The 24,178-nt window shown below is 35.4% G+C and overlaps 2 protein-coding genes across 2 annotated transcripts; one reads left to right on the top strand and one right to left on the bottom strand.

The window, feature by feature from the left end:
• Positions 1 to 1,196: 1,196 nt before the first annotated feature.
• On the top strand, positions 1,197 to 16,776 carry LOC111805359 (stromal processing peptidase, chloroplastic). The gene is made up of 25 exons (XM_023690414.2): positions 1,197 to 1,471; positions 3,394 to 3,631; positions 4,734 to 4,975; positions 5,675 to 5,873; positions 6,537 to 6,584; positions 6,815 to 6,922; positions 7,050 to 7,238; positions 7,325 to 7,621; positions 8,983 to 9,084; positions 9,366 to 9,500; positions 10,512 to 10,736; positions 11,278 to 11,481; positions 11,593 to 11,763; positions 12,029 to 12,178; positions 12,729 to 12,866; positions 13,199 to 13,426; positions 13,629 to 13,781; positions 14,061 to 14,187; positions 14,289 to 14,400; positions 15,103 to 15,223; positions 15,306 to 15,386; positions 15,493 to 15,594; positions 15,744 to 15,894; positions 16,081 to 16,227; positions 16,393 to 16,776. The coding sequence occupies exons 1-24, from the start codon at positions 1,293 to 1,295 to the stop codon at positions 16,170 to 16,172; spliced, it is 3,792 nt and encodes a 1,263-aa protein (XP_023546182.2). The 5' UTR covers positions 1,197 to 1,292; the 3' UTR covers positions 16,173 to 16,227; positions 16,393 to 16,776.
• A 5,165-nt stretch (positions 16,777 to 21,941) lies between these two features.
• AS2 (Lateral organ boundaries (LOB) domain family protein) lies at positions 21,942 to 23,038 on the bottom strand. Its single transcript, XM_023691043.2, has 2 exons — positions 22,849 to 23,038; positions 21,942 to 22,781 (listed from the first exon to the last, which is right to left on the bottom strand). The coding sequence occupies exon 2, from the start codon at positions 22,737 to 22,739 to the stop codon at positions 22,083 to 22,085; it is 657 nt and encodes a 218-aa protein (XP_023546811.2). The 5' UTR covers positions 22,740 to 22,781; positions 22,849 to 23,038; the 3' UTR covers positions 21,942 to 22,082.
• Between the last annotated feature and the right edge of the window lie 1,140 nt (positions 23,039 to 24,178).

Here is a 24,178-nt window from a genome sequence, read left to right as displayed (position 1 = left end):
ATTTTGATGTGTTCTTGAATTTAATCGGACATTGAATTTAAAACCTCTTGTCTAACTTCTCTCTACCAGATAGTTATATGCAGTAAACCGTTGTTATTGCCTTTTGTTTACATTCCCGAACACAAATTTCAATTTCTCAACTCTCTTTCGAAATCTTTCATCCCTCGTTTTCTAAAACTTTCTTCTTGAACCAAGGCTAGAGGTTCGAGCATACGTCGCTTGGCCGTAGGCGACGCAAGAACGAATAGGCTTAACTCACTTCTTGCTGAGAAGTGAGTGCCACACAATCGCAAGTCTGCTGCCATCAAAGTGTGATTGTGACAAGTGGTATCCGTTGATGATATATGTTTTAACAATTTAAGCAAGCTCAAACAGTGAAGGAGATTCCCGTTTAGACAGGAAATGAGGGAGGAGTAACATTTTTTTCCATTAGATAAATGGAGTAGAATACGGGATTATATTTTCCATTTCTATCCCCACTCCACTTAATATGAATATATTCTCAACACACTAAAAAAATATTTGTTCGACTATATTAAAAAATAAATTAGTTATGTCGGGGATTTTTTATAATTTTTTTTAATAATAATAATTTTTAAAGGATAATAAATGGAGAAAAATTTTTTAGAGAACTCGATGGCCACAAATTTTTAGTGAGGAACAGTCATTCGGATGGCACAAAAATAAATAAAAAATTTAGCAGAAATTAATAGTTATTTATTTGGAGGCTATTTTTGTAATAAATAAAATAAATTTAATTTAAAAAATAACAAACAAAAATAAATAAAAAATTTAGCAGAAATTAATAGTTATTTATTTGGAGGCTATTTTTGTAATAAATAAAATAAATTTAATTTAAAAAATAACAAACAAAAATAAATAAAAAATTTAGCAGAAATTAATAGTTATTTATTTGGAGGCTATTTTTGTAATAAATAAAATAAATTTAATTTAAAAAATAACAAACAAAAATAAATAAAAAATTTAGCAGAAATTAATAGTTATTTATTTGGAGGCTATTTTTGTAATAAATAAAATAAATTTAATTTAAAAAATAATAAACAAAAATTTAAAATCTATTGTGGTTCATAAATAAAGAGGAAAACACCCGGAAAATTGCAAATGTCGGTTCAATCTGTTTTTTTTTTCCCGGTTCAACCGAACCGCCAACTCTATCCCAATACTCTTCCTCGTCTCACTTTCCTTGCTCTCTCTAGAACTGTTGTGTTTAGATTATCTGCTCTCTGCAAGCTTTGTTCCTTGCAGTTTTTCTTTCTGGATTTGTGCCTGTAATGGCCGTTGCATGCTCTTCTCCTGTTTCAAATTTGACGCAGCGGCGGCCGTTGTTGAGTCTAAAAGACCCAGGTACTCCCAATAGGCGGGTGAACTTGGTGCAGCTCCCTTCCCGCTCTATTTGTTCTCATCTCGTTCGATTCGATGTCGAGTCTCGATTTGTCGTCCCTTTGAGGAGGTAAATTTTTGTTTTCCGTGAAGAATTATGTTTTCGATCGCTAGTAGTGTTGCTTGTTATGTTAGCTTGTTAGCCTCTCGTTATGTTTTTGTTGCAAATTATTCATCTGGGTTTGATTTTGATGTTTTGAGCTGTATTCTATTTGACTCTGCGCTAAGTGATGCAATCTCCTTTTCAATTTGTTTGGTATTCGGTGGGCTTTCCTTCTCTGTTGCGAGGTGGCGTTTGTCAGCTGTTTTCTGTGGTTATTTTTTTTAATACAAAGCTAAAGTTCTTTAGATAAATCACGAAGGCTATCATGGGTTCTTTTTGGATGCTATGGTTCGAACCTTTTGGAATTCCTAGACTAATTCGAATGAGCTTTAGGACTTAAATGAGCCCTTCAGGTTTCCATCTCTAATTTGGATGAGTTACTAGTTGGATTCTCTTTCTTCTTCTTGTTGCACTTTGTGCAATGAGTTATGTAATTATGACATTATTTTGATTTATGCCGATTGGGAGTCATTGGCCTTTGAAGTGTTGAAGTGTCCCAGCAGGCTTAAAGGCATTGTGGCAACCAGCCATCATGAACCATTGTCCATGAATCTTGAATTCATTAATCCACTCTCATCAAGGAGTGAAGGTCCTAGGGAAGAGAGACTATGGGAAATTTTTGTGCCTTGAATCTCTTACAACCTGATGAAGTATTGTTTCATTGTGGCATGGAGTAGGAGTTTGAAAATTTTGTAGAGTTGAAGGTTGGGAAAGGGTGGGTGAGTTCTCAATGAGGTTTGAGTATGGGATGGTGAGAAACGTGGTAGAATCCCTTGATGTGGAGGATGGTTTAATGTAAGAAATCTACCAATAGCGTGTTGGTACAAAATGAATCTCAGTTTAATTAGAGACTTTAATGGGGGATTTATTCATTGCTAAGGAAGTTAATTAATCAATAATTGTGTTAAAGGGTGAGTGAACGAGACAATTGTTGCGACTTTCTTCTTTCAAAGATGGTGTTGGAGTTCGAATGGAAGAAGTCTCTAACATTTGGATTAATTCATTTCTATGACGCTTTGTTGATCCAAAGAAATCAACAGGTTTTTAATTGTCTTTTGGTTAGACAGCATTGAGGTTAAGGGGATTTTTTATACCGGGGAGACCGTAGGTACATGTCATTTTATAGTTTTGGTTCGGTACAACACATTGAACAACAGAGAAGGGCGAGGAATGTCCTTGAGCTAGGAAGTTATAAGAAACCCCTTCCCATTAGACAAAAGATCATTTAAAATATAAGTAGAAAAAGGAGATAAGAAATATTTACACCAAGTTAAAGTATGATAAAAGAAAAACTTCTAAAACCTATCAAATGAAAGAGATTTTTATTGAAGGTTTGCTAGTTTCTCTCAATTCATTTGGTCCAAAAAAAGCTTTCATCCTTAGTAACCAAAGGATCTCCTTATCTTTGATGAAATGATGGCCCACAAGGATATAATGGAGGAAGATTCTCATTTTGTTAGCCAAGGGCGTCTGCCAATTAAATATGGATAGCACCTTAACCCAAAATCTGTGGGGGCTGGGTTCATTCCTTTCTTTTGTACATTTCATTTATCAATGAAATTATTCGTTTCCTCCTCAAAAAGATATTGTAATGTAACTTTTAAAAAAGGTTCCCTTTTAAAAGAAAAAAAAAAAAAAAAAAAAAAAACTCTTAACACGTTTTTTTATTTCTTTTTATTTTATTTTTATATTCTCTTGGATGAAGGATTTTCTTATTTGTTTTTTCTTTCTACCCTTCCCCCTTCTAACCAAGGTAGTATAATCTAGTGAATTTACTTTTGTTCCTCCTCCCTATTTCCCTTTTCCTTGATCTGAGGTATTGTATTATTCAGTGCTTATATTTATATGAGTGCATAGCTTTGTTGATTATTTCCTCTTCGGCTTGGAAGGTACTCTCGTGACGATGATATTGGTAGATACAAGTTTAGAAGAAACAAGGATAATGCTCGAAGGCCGCATGCTTATAAATTTGGGGAACGTGGGAATGAAACTTCGGGGACTACTAATTGCATCTCTTGCTTTCTTAACCTGAAAAGAAGATGTCCTAGTATTAAAAGTTCCACTCCTAGATTCATTCTTGACAAATCTGCTTTTCAGTTATCCAAGAATGAGCGTGACGGTAAAGTTGTAAGTGCCTACTGGATTTGTAGACCTGCCTTTTATATGTAGTTTGCATAATCTCTCCCCATTTCATCATTATGCTTATTCCTTTTATTCTTGTTTGCATTGTGGATCTATCTGCTTAATATCTTTTTTATGAAATACATGTGTAAATCTCTGTCTTTGTTATCTTTCACCTTAATCATCCAGTTGTATGGAAACCATATTTGCTTATTATGACCCTATGCTACAAGGTATCGTACTCCATAGGGAAAATGTAACAACCAGGTTGCAATTGGAACTTTTGTAAGATTAGGGATGAGTCTGAAAAATGAAAGTACTAGGAACTTGATTATGTAATTAACCTGAATTAAAATATTAAATTTTGTCCCATTGTCTTGGTAAGGAAAAAAAAAAAAAAAAAAAAAACCCTTTTGGTCTCTAAGTTTTGAGTATAGCCCTCGTTTGGACCCTAAGTTTCAAAATGTTACATTCTTACCTAAGGTTTGAGTTTAGTTCACCTTTCATTTCTAGGTTTCAAAATGTTTACTTTTGCCCTTGAGTTTTGAGTTTAGTTTCCATTTGGTCCCAATGCTTCATGATTTTACGTTTTTACCCCTAAGTTTTCACCAAAGCTCAATTTTGGTAATTTATTTTAATTTTGAATTAGTTAATTTTTTAGAAATTAAAATAACTATAATTAAATTAGTTTTCACTAATTTATTGTCACAATTAAAAACCATAGTTGTTTAAAATTAATTGCCAGTTAGTACTTAATACCAAAAGTGAGCCTGGGTGAAAACTTATGGGTGTGTAAAATCTTAAAACATAAGGACCAAATAGAAACTAAACTCAAAACTCAAGGTTAAAAGTGTAAAATTTTGGGACCAAATAGAAATAAACTTAAATGCAAGGGTAAAAATGTAACTTTTGAAACCTAGGGACCAAATAGAAACTAAACTCAAAACTCATGTGTAAAAATTTAACATTTTGAAAACTAGGATCCAAATGTAGACTATACTCAAAACTCAAAGACCAAAAGAATTTAACATTCTGCAGTATTTACTATTTACTCGATTGTCCATATATTCTTATATTTCTTGTCTCTGTAATTTTATGCAACATCCAGGTGAAGCATGCCCGTATTGTTTGTGGAACTGTAGGTCCAGATGAGCCTCATGCAGCAGCCACGACCTGGCCTGATGGTATTCTGGAGAAACAAGATTTGGATACTTCATATCCTGAGTTTGGAAGAGCGGACTTAGAGGCATTTCTTAGTTCTGAGCTCCCGTCTCATCCAAAGTTGTATAGAGGGCAATTGAAAAATGGATTGAAATATCTTATTTTACCGAATAAAGTTCCCCCCAACAGGTATTAACCATATGGTTTATTGGAGAAAGAATATAACTAATGAATACGGTTTGACACTTATGGAGATTTTGAAGTATTCATGAACAAATGCTTTATGTATATAATTTATTTTCAGAGTCCAATATCATAACCACTAGACAGGGAAAACCAGCTTAGTTGGGACTTTTCTAATGGTTCCAAAGATAGATGGATTCAACTTTTAAATGTGCAGGATTAAAAAAGACTGAGATGTATGTGGACTAATCCAGTGAGATACATTTTGTGGGAATGTTTGTTTGCCGAATTTTTTCTTGTTTCTTATAAGTAAATATGAAATGTATTTTCAATATTTCACGAAATAGAGGATAAGATGGATTTTGTGTCCTACACGGTAGGCAGTTTGCATTTGGAGGAAATAATTGATTGATAAATGTTGAATCTTAGTCAAGTCCTTTTTCTAATTACTCTACCAATTTAGGTCATTCAAGTTATGGGACCTTAGTGCAAGAACAGGGATAAGTTTTAAAATTTATTCTGTTAGGTAGATTTGTGGTTTCTTTTCTCTCTTCTTCTTTCTTAACCCCCAGGATTCTCTCTCTCTCTCTCTGTATACATAATATTAAAGAAATTGGACCGTTCTTCTGCAAATTTTACTAAACAAATCAAGCTTTATTGATGATGATCAGGAAGGACTCTCCCCTGACAAATTTTTGAATTTAGGTTTGAAGCACACATGGAAGTCCATGTGGGGTCAATTGATGAAGAAGATCACGAGCAAGGAATTGCACACATGATTGAGCATGTAGCCTTCCTTGGAAGTAAGAAACGTGAAAAGCTTTTGAGTACAGGCGCGCGATCTAATGCCTACACTGATTTCCACCATACTGTGTTTCATATTCATTCACCAACTAGCACGAAGGTTGTTCTTGTTGGTTTTTCTATTCTTATGTGCATGCACTGATATCATATCTCGATCTTTTGTCTTTCGTGTTTCTATGAGGACAGGATTAAATATTTTCTCTCAGAGAACTGGTTTTGTTTCCAGCATTATTTTCTTTCTTACTGATCTTATGTAATATGTTATTTTGCCACCCGTGTAACAGCCCCAACTTCCTATAATTAACGTAGATTTCTTTTAGGTAGTTCAGTATCTTCATTTCACCTTATTATCTCTTTGTTCCCAGCATGATATAGCCGCATGTTTCTTTTTTCTTTTTAATTTTATATTTTACAAAAGCATGGCTGATCAAATGTTCCAGCAACTTTGAATTATCTAGCTAGCTTCCAGTGCCTAGAATCATTACTGAGGCATATTCAAAACTGTAATCCCCTTGTGCTAGTTTCTCTTAGTATTTTTTTGCGTTCTTCTGAGATGTTTTTGGCTGAATAGAATTCTCAAATTGGACCCATTATTGCGCACATGGTGAATGGTTCAAAGTATCATGGTGCATCGTTTGGAGTTCACCCATATAATAGATGGGAGAGATTACAGCACCATACTACCATTGCTCTTTGCATCTCGTGTCTGGGTTTGTTATTAGCAATTTGTTTGAATATTGACCACATTGTCATTTGTCTGTAGGATTCCGATGAAGATCTACTTCCATCTGTTCTCGATGCCTTAAATGAGGTATGAACAATAGATGGATTTATTTATATCGAGTGCACACTAGTGTGGCTTTGGATTCTGATATGATTTTGTTATGCGTTGTACTGTTTTTGTTTTTAGCAAATGAGTGGTCGGTCTGATTTCAGTAAATGTTTTTTTTTTTATGAGAACAATTTTAGAATAAAAATGTTGGGAATTTGTCCTGCGTACGTCATAACATATGCATCCTTGGTTTGTGCACATCTAAATAGATAGCTTTCCACCCGAAGTTCCTTGCTTCACGAGTTGAAAAGGAGAGACGTGCCATTCTTTCTGAACTACAGATGATGAATACAATTGAATATCGTGTTGATTGTCAGGTGAGATATGTACAATGGTTGCTTTTGTTCATAAAAGATCGGTGGTGTTTCAATAAGGTTTATATATTGGCTAATCGGTGGCGTTTTCTTTAATTCCATTTATTTCGAAAAATTTCTTGCTGTACAGCTGTTACAACATCTGCATTCTGAAAACAACCTTAGCAAAAGGTTCCCAATTGGATTGGAGGAACAGATTAAGAAGTGGGATACCGATACAATAAGGAAGTTCCATGAGCGATGGTACTTCCCTGCAAATGCAACCTTATACATTGTTGGAGATATAGATAACATCACAAAGGCCGTTAACCAGATTGAGGTTTGATCAATTCTTTTTTTGATGTTAGAAACTATAAACTTCATTTTTGGACTCAGTTCATCAGTAACTGATATTATCTCTTCCAGGCTGTCTTTGGTGAAACTGGCCTAGAAAATGAGGCTGTTTCTACACCTAATCCCAATCCATTTGGTGCAATGGCTAGTTTTCTTGTTCCCAAGATCTCAGTTGGATTAGGTGGCAGCTTTTCAAACGAGAGATCAAATTCAGTAGATCAATCCAAGATCATTAAGAAAGAAAGGCATGCAATTCGTCCTCCTGTGAAGCACAATTGGTCGCTTCCTGGGAGAAGTGTAGATGCAAATCCCCCACAGATATTTCAGCATGAGTTACTTCAAAATTTCTCAATTAATATGTTCTGCAAGGTATGTGGCATTAAATACTTTTTTAATGTTCTCTTGAACTTATGTAGCATGATTTCATTTCTGTAGAGCTTTTATAATTACCAGTATATAAGTATGTGCACACACAAAGACTTAACCTTTTTAGAGATGTAGTTATGAAGTCCATGAAAAGGATATTTCAACCAACTCTCTAGATAAATTAGTATTTACAAACTTTGAGAAAATTCACCAATTTCAGAAATTTTACAAGCTGACGATCCAACATACCTACTCACACATTTTTTGGGCCATCCTTTTAGAAAGGAAAAGAACATTTTTTAGGGTGTTCTTCTGGCTCACTTGGCAAGAAAGGAATCAAAGGATCATCAAAGATATGGAGCTGTTCCTTTTGATCCTCGTTTTGGCGCCATAGTTCTTTTTTTCTTCTGAAATTGTGTGTGCACATATATATACTAGGAAACAGAGCCAGCTAGATAGTTTAGGAAAAAAGAACAAAATTCAAATAGTACACATCCTACTCGCTGCCTAGAAATCAGCGATTAATTACTAGACCAAAAATAGGTCTTCTTTGCTTCTTTTCTTCTTTTAATATGATCCAAGTCCGGAGTGTCAGGTTATGAGGCCGTTCAAGCTGGACATAATAAAAAAAAGATGATCCAAGTTAGTTTACAATATCACAACTATACAGAAATAAATGACTATTCCTATTACTAGCATGCTAAAGAAGATTTGAATCATGTAGTATTCAAGCATTAGTTAGGATCATCGTGTTAAACACCGAACACCAACTGCCAACAGTTTGCTCTCTTTGTAATTTGCTGATCAATACATGGGGGGTTTTCATAAAACTCTTTTGTTTTTCAATGCTCAGAGAACTCTTCTCTTTTCTCTCTTTCACACTCTCACTCGCCCTCCTTCCTCTCTCCCTCCAATCTTTGAAGATGAGGCTTCACTAACATATAAAGCAATCATTCTGTGATAACTTGATCACTTTTTTCCGATTTGAAATGAATATGACTGGTGAGCTGATGCCATTAACTCGTGAAATGAGAACTTAAAAGTGGCTTGAATGCACTTTCATAAGAGCTTAAAAACACAGATTGGGTTAATGACAAGCAGGTGGGTTAGGATGTGGGGACAGGGACGATAGAGAGATAGAAGAGAAGTGAACCACTTGAACGGTAATAGCTTCCGTTCAAAATAATAAACTTCTGTTTCTTCTTTTTCTAGCTATGGCGTAGTAGATGCAAGATGTATTAGCAATTATTCTATTTTGGGGTTGACTCATCCTCTTATTCTTTTAGCATATTCTCTTTTTGAAGTTTTGTTTTGGTTCAGGGAATAACATAATACCAAATACCTGCTATTGAAATTTATTGCAGATTCCAGTAAATAAGGTTCAGACATTTAGTGACCTGAGAGATGTTCTTATGAAGAGGATATTTCTTTCTGCTTTGCATTTCCGTATAAATACAAGATACAAGGTGCGTTTTTTAACTATATCCTCTCAATTCTGTTTTGTCATGAATTCTTATGATTTCAAGTTGTGTGTCATCTTTTTGTTTGAATTTGTCAAACTCATTTTTTTTATTCGTCTTCTACCATAAATTATTATTATTTTTATCTGAATACACAATTTCTTTCATGTCAGTGGGCATCCTAATTTGGTTTTAGTCATGCATTAGTTAGTTATTGCCTAATTTGTTCATTGTATAGTATAAAACTTCTTATCATTCCAAAATTTTCTTTTTGTTGCAATTTTCAGAGTTCAAATCCACCATTCACTTCCATCGAGTTAGACCATAGTGATTCTGGAAGGGAAGGGTGCACTGTCACCACACTAACAGTAACAGCTGAACCAAAGAATTGGCAAAATGCAATTAAAGTTGCGGTTCAAGAGGTTTGTGTCTCTTATTTTACGCACGTCCAAAAAAATAATCCTTCAAATGTATTCTGAAAATTTTCCCACGTTTTTACTTGTTTACATGAGATAACATTGATATTCTAGTTTAAATTTCATCAATTTGAATCCTAAATTGGAAAGAATGATAAACTAGATCCCTGTTATTGATTGTTTTTCATTGTTCTTATAATGAGCTTCGTAGTATTTAAAACAATGGAAAAAGGGAGAAGTTTCAATTGGGAATATTTTTTTTTCGAATAGGCCAATTATTTTACTCAATAAAAGATCGAAGTTAAAGCAAAAAAGAAAAGAAAATTTGAACCAAACCATTTATTTTGGTTTGGATCAATAAAAGTTCCATGGTTCAACCCCATTGATTGCCTTTTTAATCCCTAAATCTGAATATAAATACATGTAATCATGCTTTTGAGCCTTGCTCGTGCTCAGGTCGTTTAGATAGGGGGAGAAAGGAATTCAGGCTAATAAAAGGCCAAGAAATAAAGGATTTACACCTGTTATTTGAAAAACAGAGGGAAGAAGAAAGAAGAATACTGGGTGATGCAACAACAAAGTAACTTAAAAATGAATGGTTTTGCTTGAGGGTGAATAAGAAAAAATATATAGTGAGACCTTTATTTTATTTTATTTTTTTAAGGTTGAAAATAAATGCTTGGTTTAGCTTGTTTGGAACAAAATAGAGGATGTTTGTTCCAACAAGCCAACCAAGCATTTATTTTCATTTTCCTGACTATCCTATGCACACCTAAGCTAATCTCACGGGTTGCCATTGAACTGGGATGAAGTTTTCTTATTTTGCTATTATTCAGTTCTCATAGTTACTGTTCTAATGATGTGAGACACGATCAATTTCTGAGTAGCAATGCGATTCTATACTTGAAATTGTTTCCTTTTCTCTTTTGCCTTTCATGTTGGATTTCTGGAAACAGAAGCTTCGGCTGCACTTTGGCTGCTGGTCATATAACATAATCTGTATTCCATGTGGTGCAGGTACGGAGGCTTAAAGAGTTCGGTGTCACCAAGGGTGAACTGACTCGATATATGGATGCACTTCTAAAAGACAGTGAACACTTAGCAGCAATGATTGATAACGTGTCATCGGTTGATAATTTGAATTTTATAATGGAAAGTGATGCACTGGGGCATACCGTTATGGACCAAAGACAAGGTCATGAAAGTTTGGTTGCTGTTGCTGGAACAGTTACTCTTGAAGAGGTGAGGTACATTTTTTAAAATTATGCTCTGAATGAAATTTTGGAGTTGTTTAGAAGAATATTTGTATTTAAGAACAGAGAGTGACAAATATGGGAGGCAGATTATATTTGTCTCTGATACCGGCATCGTTTTCAATTATTGGCACTGGTTATTTCTCTAGTACGGCTGCGTTTTCTCTTAAAATTGTTTCTTTTAAGAAATACGTTAGGGTATTTAGTCACAGTCATTGTCAATAAATAATTTACCAAATGATACTTTCTGTTTGAATAAGTTAGTAGTTGCAAAATTATTTTCCTTTTTTATTATTTTCTTAAATATTTTCTTCTCAAAACTTAATAGAACATGAAGGAATTAGTATTGATGTGAAAATAGTGTAAGAGAGAGACTTGGTTCAATCCAAAGCCCTTTCACTAATTCTGTCCATGCATTGAAGCTGTTATTGGCATACTATACCATGTTTGCCTGCTGTGCTATACCCATTGTTAGCAGTTTCTTATGAACTGTCTGATGTATTTATTTGTTTTCAAATTTTTTATCGTAGGTGAATTCAATTGGTGCTGAAGTGTTAGAGTTCATCTCTGATTATGGAGAGCCTACTGCACCCCTTCCTGCAGCTATTGTTGCATGCGTTCCAAAAAAAGCACATATTGATGGATTGGGGGAAACAGAGTTTAAGATAACTGCAAGTGAGATAGTTTCTGCTATTGAGGCAGGCTTGGGGGAATCTATTGAAGCTGAACCTGAAGTATCTTGTTCTCCTATTCTCACTTTCTTTTCACTTTCGTTATAAGCATATCTGTATATTTCTTGTATCGTTTTGGTTTTGTTGAAATTAAATTTCTATATACTTCTGCAGCTTGAGGTCCCGAAAGAGTTGATATCATCATCGCAGATAGCTGAGTTAAGGATGCAACGCAAGCCATCATTTATTCCTTTAAACCCAGAGACTATTCTCACCAAATTTCATGATACAGAAACAGGGATCACTCAATGCCGTCTGTCAAACGGAATTCCTGTGAATTATAAGGTATAACTTATAAAATAAATTACGACCAATATTAGCATATTAGTAGGTAACTGCCATGAGTATTTGTGAGAAGTATAATTTAATTGGATATCTGACATTAAAGATGCTATCGTTAATTTCATATTAGTCAAACGCCAGAGCAAAGAATCCCCATTATTCAAGTAAATGATTTCTAAAACAAGCGTGGGTAGCTCTGAGAAAAATGTATGCCTGGGTGGTTGTTATTTTTCAACTTGTTTAACCATTTATACCATTGTACATGTAGATTTCAAAAAGTGAAAATAAGGCAGGCGTGATGCGGCTTATAGTTGGTGGGGGGCGAGCAGCTGAAAGCCCTGACTCGCAAGGAGCTGTCGTGGTTGGTGTTCGAACTCTCAGTGAGGGAGGTCGTGTAGGAAACTTTTCAAGGGAGCAGGTATTGCATTAGAATCCTCACACTCCTTCCACTCTCCCATCCAACTGATTCTTTGAATGAGAAATTCAATACAACAATGAGCTTCCAATTGAAACAATAAAAAATTCTGAAGGTCGATTATAGCTATCTGTCTACAGCCCCAAGTCTATTCAATTGGAAGTAATTTCTGATTGAGTGTGAAGTGTAATTGACATATTTTTCAAATTTTTAGTGAATGATATAACTGTGGCAACTGCCATTTTAAGTTAACAGTTATATCATTGTGCTTAAGATAATTGCTATTGCTGTTATTCCAAGAACTTGCTTTGGCATCTGAGTCCTATCGCTAATGATCATGTCCACATGGTTTACTACTATTTAACCTCATATAAGTTGCCTTTATTTCTTTATATTTCTTTTAACAATGTAATTGTATGTACGAGTATGGCTCTCATCTCTCTCAAAATTTATTGATGTAGAACCTTTGTGTATGAATGGCTTAATGAACAGTTCATTGCCCATATAACTTTTTATTCAAAGTGATCGATGTTTCATGTGCAACATATTGTAGGTGGAACTTTTTTGCGTTAATCACTTAATAAATTGTTCTCTGGAGTCAACCGAAGAGTTCATTGCTATGGAATTTCGTTTCACCTTGAGAGATAATGGCATGCGTGCAGCCTTCCAACTGCTTCATATGGTTCTTGAGGTACGTGCAAATGACTGGTTTTGTTGTAATTTTTTCTTTTTTGCTTTATTTTCTCTACAAAGCACAGTTGCCCATATCAGACATGGACCTATGGTCATGATATATATATATATATATATATATATATTGCTAGAACATAAACTTTTAGTATGAATTGAATATTTGTAGAGCAAACTGCTCTACACCTTTAATTCTCATCAATATCTTATCTAAATTTCAATAAATCAACTAACAAGGATGAAGGATCATCTAGAGAGAATTTTACCCTAAAAACTCGGATATTACCCTACAATCATTCAGGGTTTAGTTCAAATTCGATTACTTATATGCAGCATAGCGTCTGGCTGGAGGATGCATTTGACAGAGCAAAGCAATTATATATGTCATACCACCGGTCTATTCCTAAAAGCCTGGAACGATCTACTGCTTACAAACTCATGTTAGCGATGATGAATGGAGATGAGCGGTTTGTTGAGCCTTCTCCAAAATCACTGCAGAATTTAACATTGCAAACCGTGAAGGATGCAGTGATGAATCAATTTGTAAACAATAACATGGAGGTCTGCACTTTGTCCTTTTGATATAAAATAAAAATGATATCAAGAAGTATTATTACCAGAGAAATAGAATGAGATATCCTAATTAAATAAAGGAAGTTAAGAAATATAACTGTACCGAAGAATAAAAAATAATCCAAAAATATAAATGTTTTACATTCTGACACCAAGTCTTGATATGTCCTCACGGATCTTTCCATGTTAGGTAAGTCTTGTTGGGGATTTTTCAGAGGAAGAAATTGAGTCTTGTATTCTAGATTACCTTGGTACAATCACAACAACTACAACTTCTGAGACGGCACCTGCTTCTGTCCCCATCGTGTTTCGACCGTCTCCGTCTGAGTTGCAATTTCAGCAGGTGAGGATGGTTGACTTTTTAAACTGTTCAGTTTACTTTTTGAATATTTTTTTTTACCTCACCTTATACCAAGTAATATTCTTAGCAAAATTTATTTTAAAGTGAAAAAATTAATCCACTCGTTTTATTTCTGAGAAGGGGATATATCTGATCTAGATTTGATTTTTCATTTTATTTTTGCAGTTGCATTCTTTCTGAGATAAATAAAATATTGTGTTCAGATCATTATGATCTGTGTTATGTTTTTGATATCGAGTTATTCGTTACATATTTCAACAGGTATTTTTAAAAGATACAGATGAAAGAGCATGCGCTTATATTTCTGGTCCCGCACCCAACCGTTGGGGTGTTACATTTGAAGGTTTAGACTTGTTAGAATCAGTTGGTCAGATTTCAAGAACAGATGGTGAGTCCCTGCCAAGAAGTGTGTGTTGACTTATGTACCATTCCCTTATTTTCTGATATAGCTTATGATGGATCGTTTAATTTTTTTTTTCTTAACACCAGAAAGCGACGAATCTGATAATGATATCGAGAAGAGTTTGCAGAGAAAACTTCGTAGTCATCCGCTCTTTTTTGGGATCACGATGGGACTTTTGGCTGAGATTATAAACTCCAGGCAAGTCTTCTCTGCTAACTGCATTTTTGTAATCGTTCGTTTTCTTTCTCCTTGGTGCGCTTTAGAGTGCGTGATTCACATTTCCTTGGTGCCCTTTTTCTTTTTTGTTAATATGCTAGGGTTTCTTCTTTTTGGTTCTTTGTTCTTTGTTCTCCAAGGCCCACAACTCTTACCACACCCATATCCCGTCATCAGCGCTATCATTACCATCGGGTCCATCAGGTCGACTGTTTCCACCTAGCTACAGCTTCTCACGATCCCACCCACATCCATGCCCTGTCATTTGTTGGCCCCTCCTTATGTGTTTTTCCGAATCTCTGTCGAAGAGATACATGGATAATAAAGCATCTGAAGATTGAAGATACACAGAGAATCAGCAACAAAAAGCTCTAGAAGTTGTCTGAATTTTGACCTAACAAGAACAAACCAAAGATACTGAAAACTGCCTTCCACTTCCCTAGCTTAGAAATTACAATCTTCAAGCAAAGTTCTGAAGTTTTCATTTAAATTACCCCAAACTGGCCCCTGCCAAACCAAATGAACCAAACCCAAGCTTAAAAGTTGCAATCTTCAAGCAAAGTCGGATACGATGTCTCCTTTGTTTTAGTTAGAAGTTAGAATTGGCTAGACACACTTCATATAACAGGCTCAATTTATATGATCTTTAGTTATCTTAGAAAAGTATTCATGTGACCGTTCCAGGCTTTTCACAAGTGTACGGGATTCTCTCGGATTGACATACGATGTCTCCTTCGAAGTGAGCCTGTTCGATAGGCTTAAGCTTGGATGGTATGTTATATCTGTGACATCAACTCCAGCCAAGGTTCGGTCTCAATTTTCATAAAGATCCTTGTTAAGTTCATTTGTTTCTTTTTTTCTTTCACTGACAGGACTCTTCTTTTCAGGTGTACAAAGCTGTTGATGCATGCAAAAGCGTTCTGAGAGGTTTACATAGCAACAAAATTGCCCAAAGAGAGTTGGACAGGGTAAAGTGTTGAAGTGACTGACCAAATGAACTAGTGGTTCTTTACTTGGTATTTGTAGACCATCTCATTCTTAGCCAAGGTTTTAAATAATATTTTCCCACCGTAGGCAAAACGAACTCTTCTTATGAGACATGAAGCTGAAATAAAGTCCAATGCTTATTGGCTTGGCCTATTGGCTCATCTTCAAGCGTCTTCTGTTCCACGGAAGGTAGAACTATGTGCTCGTACTTCTCGTCGTTAGCTCCCTATGCTTTCGCCTGGGAAACAGAGCGATTATTACGTCCAATGATTTTACAATGTGTTGCAACTGTCTATCTGGATGTCTCACCTTTCTCTTATCTTCTGATTGTGGGGCAGGACCTATCGTGCATCAAAGATCTTACGTCATTGTATGAAGCTGCCACCATTGACGACGTCTACATCGCTTACAATCAGTTGAAAGTGGACGCAGTTTCTTTGTATACATGCATCGGGATAGCTGGAGCTCAAGCTGGGGAAGAAAGTATTGGTGAGGAATTTCGTGTTTCAGTATTTCATCTTCATCATTAATCAATAGGACAATGTTCGTGTGGATTAAAAATTGTTCTATATCGACGTAAATTTAATTTCGTAGAGAGGTTTGTATTTTACTTCAGGTTGAACTGCTTTTTTTAGTGTATAAATTACATACAAATCATAAATGTTGTGGTTGCAGTTCCGATTGAAGAGGAAGGATCAGATCAAGATTTTCAAGGTGGTGTTCCCTCTGGACGCGGCTTATCTACAATGACCAGACCCACAACATGATCCTCACTTGATAAATTTTTTTAAATTATCGAAATAAGGGATCGACCAATGATAGGTTCGTTTTTCCTATATAATTTCTTTTTACGAAAATCTCGACTCGTTTGCACTCAAGTCTGTTGATTAAAATGAGTATGAATGCAATGCTTACTTAAATTTATAGAAGAGAATTTAGTCCTTTGGTTTCAAAGATACCTTATCCTGTGGATTGGTAATTGTATAGGATTAATGTTCTCTTCAAAGTTGAGCCAATTATTTAGCCAAAGCATATGGAAGCTGCAGTGCCAATCTCGGTCGGTGTAGAGAAATCAGATCGTCGTAAGCCCCGATTAACATACGAGTGGTCTAACTAGCATGCTTTTGTGCTTGGGTTTCTTGCTTGCCATCAGGCACTATTATTGGTTGAGTATACAAGGATGCTGATTCATTTTGCATAATGCATCATTTAGATAGCAGCCACAGAGCTTGATTGTGTTCATCACAGTGTCAGAGTATGCTTCTCTATTTCCAATTGTATATTGTAAAGTATTATAGTCTCTCTTGTGGTATGGGAAGTAACTATTTAAAAACTCATTTTCTTCTATAATATGAAGAATTCGAACGTCTAGCATTTTGTTTATGCTATAATATCTCAAGCCCGGCCCGTGATACCAAGGCCTTAGAGAACTACATCTTTGACCTTGAGCTTGAGCAGTACTTTAAGGCGACTGACATTGAGACAGAGGAAGAAAGATCACTGTGGCCACTATGCATCTAGCTGACGATGCGAATTTGTGGTGGCGTTCAAAGTATGCGGACGTCCAAGAGGGCCGATGCGCAATGGATACTTGGGAGAGACTAAAACAGGAGCTTCGGTCTCTGGCCAGAAGGAAATTATGTGACAACCGATTCGATTTTTCAAAATAGTATTTTGAAAATTTTGTCAAAATATATTTGAAATTGACTGAAGAACATTTTATGGCATCAGAGATCATATCAAATTCAACTCGAGCATACCCTAGAAGGATTTTTTTTCCCACATGGTGACCATTAAGTTCTTTTACTTTTTTATTTTTTTTTTCATTTTTTAATAAGATCTATTTAATCGGTAGGACATGTCTCAAACGAAGTGGCGAGTCTTTGTTTAAATGGGGAACGAGAGGGAGTAGAAAGCGTTTTCTCCCCATTAGCCATTAGCGGAATGGAAACGAGGGTTAATTTTTGCATAGGTGACGAGTTTACATGTAATTCATACATCAATTGTAGCCTAACTTGTAGGTGTTTCAACAACATCTCGTCAAGGATCGATTCCACCTATGACGCTCCATGATATCATAATTGGAACATATTCAAGAAATTAACTCCACCTGGCTATCCTATTTGATTAAAAATGGCTCTAAGCATATTAAATTAGCTAAAAATTGAGTTGTCTAAGTCAAATAAGTCAAGTTAGAGTCAATGAAAAATCAAGAAACGACTCAGAGTGTAGAAGGGTGATTGGGTGGTAGGCTAAAGTGCAAGTCGCACAGGAGTTGTCTATTGAAATCGACTAGGTCCAAGTTGATCACGTACCAAATTTGATGCGTTGAGCTCTTGTAAATGTTTTTGTCATTATCTTTTAAACTAGGTGTTATTTATTTTTAAATTTGCACAAAATTTTACATATTTTTTTCATTTTCGATTCGTTAATTCACATCATGATCCATAATTTAAAACTTAAAAAACCGAGTCACAACCCTAAAACTAATCATAAGTTTAGTAGATAACAGACACATATAAGCAACATCCATGGATTCTTATTTTAACGATTTATACCGAATCCTTTTACTTTCACAAATTCAGTAGAACAACTTTATTAAAAAGTTTTAGCGAAAAACTACACAATCTTATTAAAAAAATCGAAATGTTTTTCTTTCCTCGATCAATAGTTACAACAACAATCTTTTTCATCAGAGTCGTCTCCCAGTTTGGGATAACAAAATCCAGCACCTTCATTTCGTTCCACACAATCATTATAACATGAATAGTGGTCGTAAGTGTCAGAACACGGTCCAATACAATTCATGAACACGTCTCCTTTGGCTGCCATATTACCAAAGATTAAGGTTGCCTGAAATATTATTCTAACAAAAGAACACATAAATAAATAAACATTATGAATCAAAGCATACCTGGTGATACAAAAGAAGAGAAAATGATGAGGATAACCATGAACATCGTAACAAGCTTATGAGTTGCCATGAGTTTTAAATTTTTTTTTGTGTATATTTTTGGTTGTAGGAGATTAATAATTGAGAAGGGTGTGTTTTTGAAAATTAAGAATTGTGATTATTTATAGTGTTGATTTAGAAGGCACAGAGTGTTAAAGAAGCCATAAAAGGTAAAGTAATGGTGTAAATTTGGTTTTGGAAAACTAACACTTCTATGGAAAAACACTGTGTTAATATTAGTAAACAATGTTAATAGATACTAATTTTTTAAAATAAAATTTATTTGGGTAAGTTATGAGAACAATTGAATAAAATTTCACCACACACTTCGGCTTCGGTAAGGAAAACAAAACATTTCGTATAAGAGTAGAAATGGTATGGTATGATCGTGGGACCTGTGGGTTATGAGCCCACCAAACTTTGCGTCACTTAGATTTGCTATTGTGGGATCCCATGGAGGGAAACAAAAATGGGTTACGAGCCCAAAACAATATTGCTAACAATGGGTTTAGACTATTACAAATGAGATATCAAAGCCAAGTTTCAATATTGGGACGTGTATTGATTTGCTTTCATGGGATCCCATGGAGAGGGGGGAACAAAAATGGCGATTTGCTTTCATGGTATCAGAGCCGGGTTTCAACCATGTGTGTTATGGGCCCACCACGCTTCCGCGCCACTCTGATTTGCTATTGTAAGATTCCATGGAGAGGGGAACACAAAAATGGGTTACAATGAGTTTAGAACAAATGCCAAGTTTCATTTCTTCACAAATGATATCAGAGCCAGGTTTCGATCCTGGGACCTGTGGGTTATGGGCCCACCACGCTTCCGCTGCGCCACTCTGATTCATTATTGTAAGATCCAACGTCAGTGGAGAGGGGAACAAAGCATTTCTTATAAAGGTGTGGAACCTTCTCCCTAACAGACTTGTTTTTAAACTGAGGCTGAAGACGATACGTAACGGGCCAAAGTGGACAATATCTGCTAGCGGTGAGCATGAGTTGTTATAAATGGTATCAGAGCCAATCACCGAAAGGTGCGAGACACTGATCAGAGTATGACTAGACCCTCTTCATAATAGACATATTTTAAAACCGTGATGCTGATGACAATACGTAACGGACAAAAACAGACATTATCTGCTAACGGTGAGCTTGAACTGTTACACGGAACCTCGAAAATTTGATCGTGACAGTTACACTATGCCTAACTATGGGCTAATATACACAAAAACCATAAGAAAGAAATGTGTATCATATCGTGGTGTGCACGTCCGCATGTTATATATTAGATAAGTAATTCATGCTTGTGACAATCATATACGAGGTCCTGCATTTAAAATCATGGTACATGAGCTATGAAGCACATAACCCTTTCATATTTTTCGTGACATGAATTCCCTATAAAACATGCATGGTCACAACTCGATTTTCAAGTCTCGAATCTCAGACCATGACTAAAAAATTAGATGAAAGCAAATAAAAGATATACATGTATGAAGTCGTGCATTTAAAATCATGGTATATGAGCTATGATGCACATAGTACTTTCATAATTTTCATGACGTGAATTTCCTATAAGACGTGCATTGTCATGACCCAATTTTCAGGGTTTTGAATCTCAGACTATGATTAAAAGACAAGACGAAGGCAAATAAAAGTAGAAATTAAAATTAAAATACAAGTACAAAAACACGACAAAATTTCACGAGAATTAAAAGCATATAACACCAGAAACACCCAAGTCCTAACGAGGTATAGTCCATCCCCATTTATAACACGGGAAAGAATTTAAAATAACATTCATCACAAATCTTATCTTAGGGGTATTTTTGTAATTTTTTACATCTTACATAGTTTACTCGTCGATGTTGTCCAACTTGCATCTTGTAATCTCTTCTTTGGGGCATTACGTTAAATTTTCATAGCATGCAAACAATGTATACATATCCAAAATTACCCTTCTGTAGTCCTAAACATGCATTTCTGACTACCTAAGGTAAGGAATGTTGCATGTTAGCACGTTTTAGCAATCCCTACAAGTATTACTTGCTTAAAGTCCATATGGCTACTTACATAGATGACTCGTGCTTTCACGAGCTAGCTTTTTTCTGTGTGTTAGAGGTTCCAAAATTTCTGAATTTTTTCTCGTAGGTCTTAATTCCAGCAAAATTAGGATTAGTATCAAAATCAAGACAAAATACTCACAAACGAAGGTTAAATGGAATAAAGCTCACCTTGCATGCACCCTCACACTTGAGTATAGGTTCACCACACGCGGCCCTCATGCGCAAGTACCACGTGCCTAAGGAAAAAAAGTCATGCTTGTTGTGTGACATGTGGCACGCGTTGATTGGACATATCAAATCCCACGACGTGCATTCGATTCTCGGTAGTGTAAGAATTTTTGCGATTATTCTCATAACGATATGTGGTGTGTTCCCATTGGTGTGCAAGATTGGGTTAGGTCAGATGGATGAATCAGGTTGCAGATGCTAAACCAAGTCGCGCACAAGTCGAATGAAGGAGACGAGTCAGGTCGAATCTTCCCAACACGCGTCATCCCTACGGGATGCATTGCACCACTTAGAATCCAACACGTGTTCAACCCTTTGTCAGACACACTCACTGCCCCTCCACTTGACATGTGTTTTCCGACCATTCATCCTCCTCACATTTCTACATATTTTCTCCAAATTCATAAATTTTTTTTTTTCTTATCTTCAAATATTCCTAACTTTCCCTATGTAATTCAAATCAACATTGTTTTGAATCAAAGTGATAGAATGTTAATCCATCTTTACAAATGTATTTTTCTTGTAATTTATAATAAACTACAGAAAAAATAAATACTTCCAAAATTGGCCAAAAGTTATGTTCTCAGTTATATAAACATTTATTAAAACTAATCAAACAACTTCGAGTCTAACCCAACCCTATTCCAACTAGATTGGATTGAATCGAACCAACCTGAATTTATAAATTTTAAAATATACATTTTTTCTTACCACACCATTATATATACATATATTTATTTAATTCCATAATAATTATTATTTCATGAAAACAAATTAAATTGTCAATAAATGTGTATCGGGATAGTTTATTATTTAATAAGGGTTTGTTTTAGTTGAAAAAAATTTACAACCCGACCAATTGAATTGAATCTAAAAATCGTCTCAACTCAACCTAACCTACGAACACTCGAGTCAGAATTGTCTCAACTCGACCTAACCTATGAACACCCGTGTCGTGTCGTGCAAATTATCGGGAATAAAAGGACTAAATAGTAAGGTGATATAGGTAGGGGAAATGAGATATGCATTTATGAAAGCACCATTTGAGGCAACAGAAAGAAACATACATACAACAGTAATATCATTAATATTATGTACCAAACAAAAAGAATAATAATGAATACTTCCACCCTTTTTCTGACCCAAAATTACTCATAAATATTATTAGTATTATTATTATTTATTTTCAAATGAATAAATACATAGGTTTTATTACCCTAATAATTTCATTTATTAGAAAAAGAAAAAGAAAAAGAAAAAGAAAAATTTGGAGGACCACAATAAATAAAAACAAAAATAGATAATAATTTTATTGTTATATATATAAATTAGCAGGAAAATCACGTTTTTCCGCAACAGTTTATGATTTTTTTTCAGGAAAAAAAGAAAAAAAAAAAAAAAGAAAGAGAAAAGAAAAACCAAACCCTAAGAATGGTCGAGAGTTCCGCGACGATCGTCTCCAGCAGCGGCGCGAGATTGCTGGAACGGGTGGGTAAGGTTACCGACGGTGACATTGACGGCCAAAAGTCCATCGTAGTTAGTACCACCGTCGAAGCTTCGTCGGAGCATCATCTGTTGTTGTTGTTGTTGTTGTTGTTGTTGTTGATCGCGAGGGAAAAATTGATCGTAACAGAGACTATGAGGTTGATCTCTACCAAAATTAAACGTCGGTTGGTGGTTCCGCTGTGCAGTAAGAGGAGAAGGCGAGGAAATCAGAGCGGCGGGGTTCCCAATGCCTAGGGTTTTATACTTAGAGAGTTCGGATTTAGCGGAAGTGAGATCCATTTGGAGTTTACAGAGTTGATGTTGAAGCAGAGAAATTACTCCAACACAGCCATAAACAGGATCACGGAGACGCATATCGGCTTCATAAGCGAGAGAATTAACAGCATCTTCGCGCTGGTGAGGATGCAATTCGTTGAGAAGTTTAGTGACATTACTAGCGCCAAATACCTTATGAACATTCGCGAATTTCTGAGGCTGATCCGGCGGGAAATAGGGCGCGAAAACACATTCCGGTTGGCATTTACGGCGGAGGAATTTGCAAGCAGCACAGGGCGAATTGGAGGAGGTGGATGCCATCTTCCAATTCCTCCTCCTCCTCCTCCTCCTCCTCTTCCTCCTCTGTAAGAAGAATCGAAAATCAAAGACTAAAAACGGCTGAAAACGATCAAAGAAACAGGAAGTGTACCTTGTGAAGTTGGATCTGGTGAAGAAGAAGAAGAAGAAGAAGAAGAAGAAGAAGAAGAAGAAGAAGAGGAATGGGGGGTTTAAGAGAGAGAAAGAGGAGAGAGAAGGGGGAGTTTCCCTAAAAAGGAGAGAATGGGGAAGAAGGAGAATAAGAATGAGTAAAGGGAGTTGTCTCCATCATTCTTTGACTTCAACTTGGGGACAGATCTCTCAATCTTTTCTTTTTCTTCCCTTTTTCTCCTTTGTCAATGTCTTGGGATTTCCAAACCTTTTTCTTTTTTTTCTTTTTTTCCTTTTTTTTTTTTATTATAATTATTCTAATCACTTTGCATTGCATCCATGCATGCATGAAATTATTTAATTTTTCATTTTCTTTCTTTATAAGTCAAATATTTTAACACTTGGGAGCCCGAGCTTTCATATCGATAGTTCGAACTCCATAGTAACAAACCGATGAAGAATTAGCCTATTGATTAATTCTTTTTGTTTGAGTTTCAGGGCAGTTTTGAAGAGACTGATTTCTCTATTGAATATCTTACTATTTCAACACGAAATAGACCCGTGACTTAAATTTGAACAATTTTATGTGTTGGGTGACGATGATATCACATGGGTTTGAATCGAAAAGCGTTGGAAATGTAAGCGTTTTCGGGATTGGTATTGATTGAAGTGGAAGTTGGGTTAGAGTAAAGCAAGTTGTGAATTAATAAATTAATTAAAAAAAAAAGGGGGGGGGGGGGGGGGGGGGGGGGGGGGGGGTTGGAGTTAAGGGTTGGTAAAGTCATGCTTTTAAGGCAATTGTGATTATGTGTGGGGCTTAGGGTTTCCTCTACTTCTTCGCCGGGAAATCATTTCGCTTACTCTCACAACGCCCCCGCATCTAAAGATGGTGACCACCTATCACTATTATATATATTCACTATTTTCTATATTTTTTTTTTCTTTATTTTAATTTTTATTTTATTACCATATTTTTGAACCGTACGTGGTTATACAAGAGGATTATGTTCGAGTAACAACATAAAGAGTATATAGTATATGGATAATAATATTGGGTGTCTGGATAGGTCGTACTATTAATATGACCCACTTTGTAAATGTTTCAAATGATTTTATCCAAATAGTTCATGTGTATGTATGAGTTTTTATAAGACTAGATCGCTTAATATTTAATCTTTATTTTATAATTTAATTGATTGAGAAGATTAATATTTTACAATATGATAATATGCGACTTTATTTTAATCTTGACTGGGCTCTATACTCCTTCTTATGAGGATTTGGGAACATAATCTTATAAGATGAAATTCACTCGTCCCCTACGAAGAGAA

Source organism: Cucurbita pepo, chromosome 11 (genome assembly GCF_057944985.1).
Source record: "Cucurbita pepo subsp. pepo isolate OVF chromosome 11, ASM5794498v1, whole genome shotgun sequence".
NCBI classification, from domain to species: Eukaryota; Viridiplantae; Streptophyta; class Magnoliopsida; order Cucurbitales; family Cucurbitaceae; genus Cucurbita; species Cucurbita pepo.
Note: the sequence above shows the minus strand (reverse complement) of the source record. Positions and strands in the feature narration are given on the sequence as shown.

Bases quoted from the DNA above. Each gene is read 5' to 3' on its own strand.
- LOC111805359 (XM_023690414.2), top strand. From the start codon at position 1,293: ATGGCCGTTGCATGCTCTTCTCCTGTTTCAAATTTGACGCAGCGGCGG. The intron at 14,401-15,102 runs GCAAGTCTTCTC...TGACCGTTCCAG, and splicing joins GCTGAGATTATAAACTCCAG to GCTTTTCACAAGTGTACGGG. The intron at 15,595-15,743 runs GTAGAACTATGT...ATTGTGGGGCAG, and splicing joins CGTCTTCTGTTCCACGGAAG to GACCTATCGTGCATCAAAGA.
- AS2 (XM_023691043.2), bottom strand. From the start codon at position 22,739: ATGGCATCCACCTCCTCCAATTCGCCCTGTGCTGCTTGCAAATTCCTC.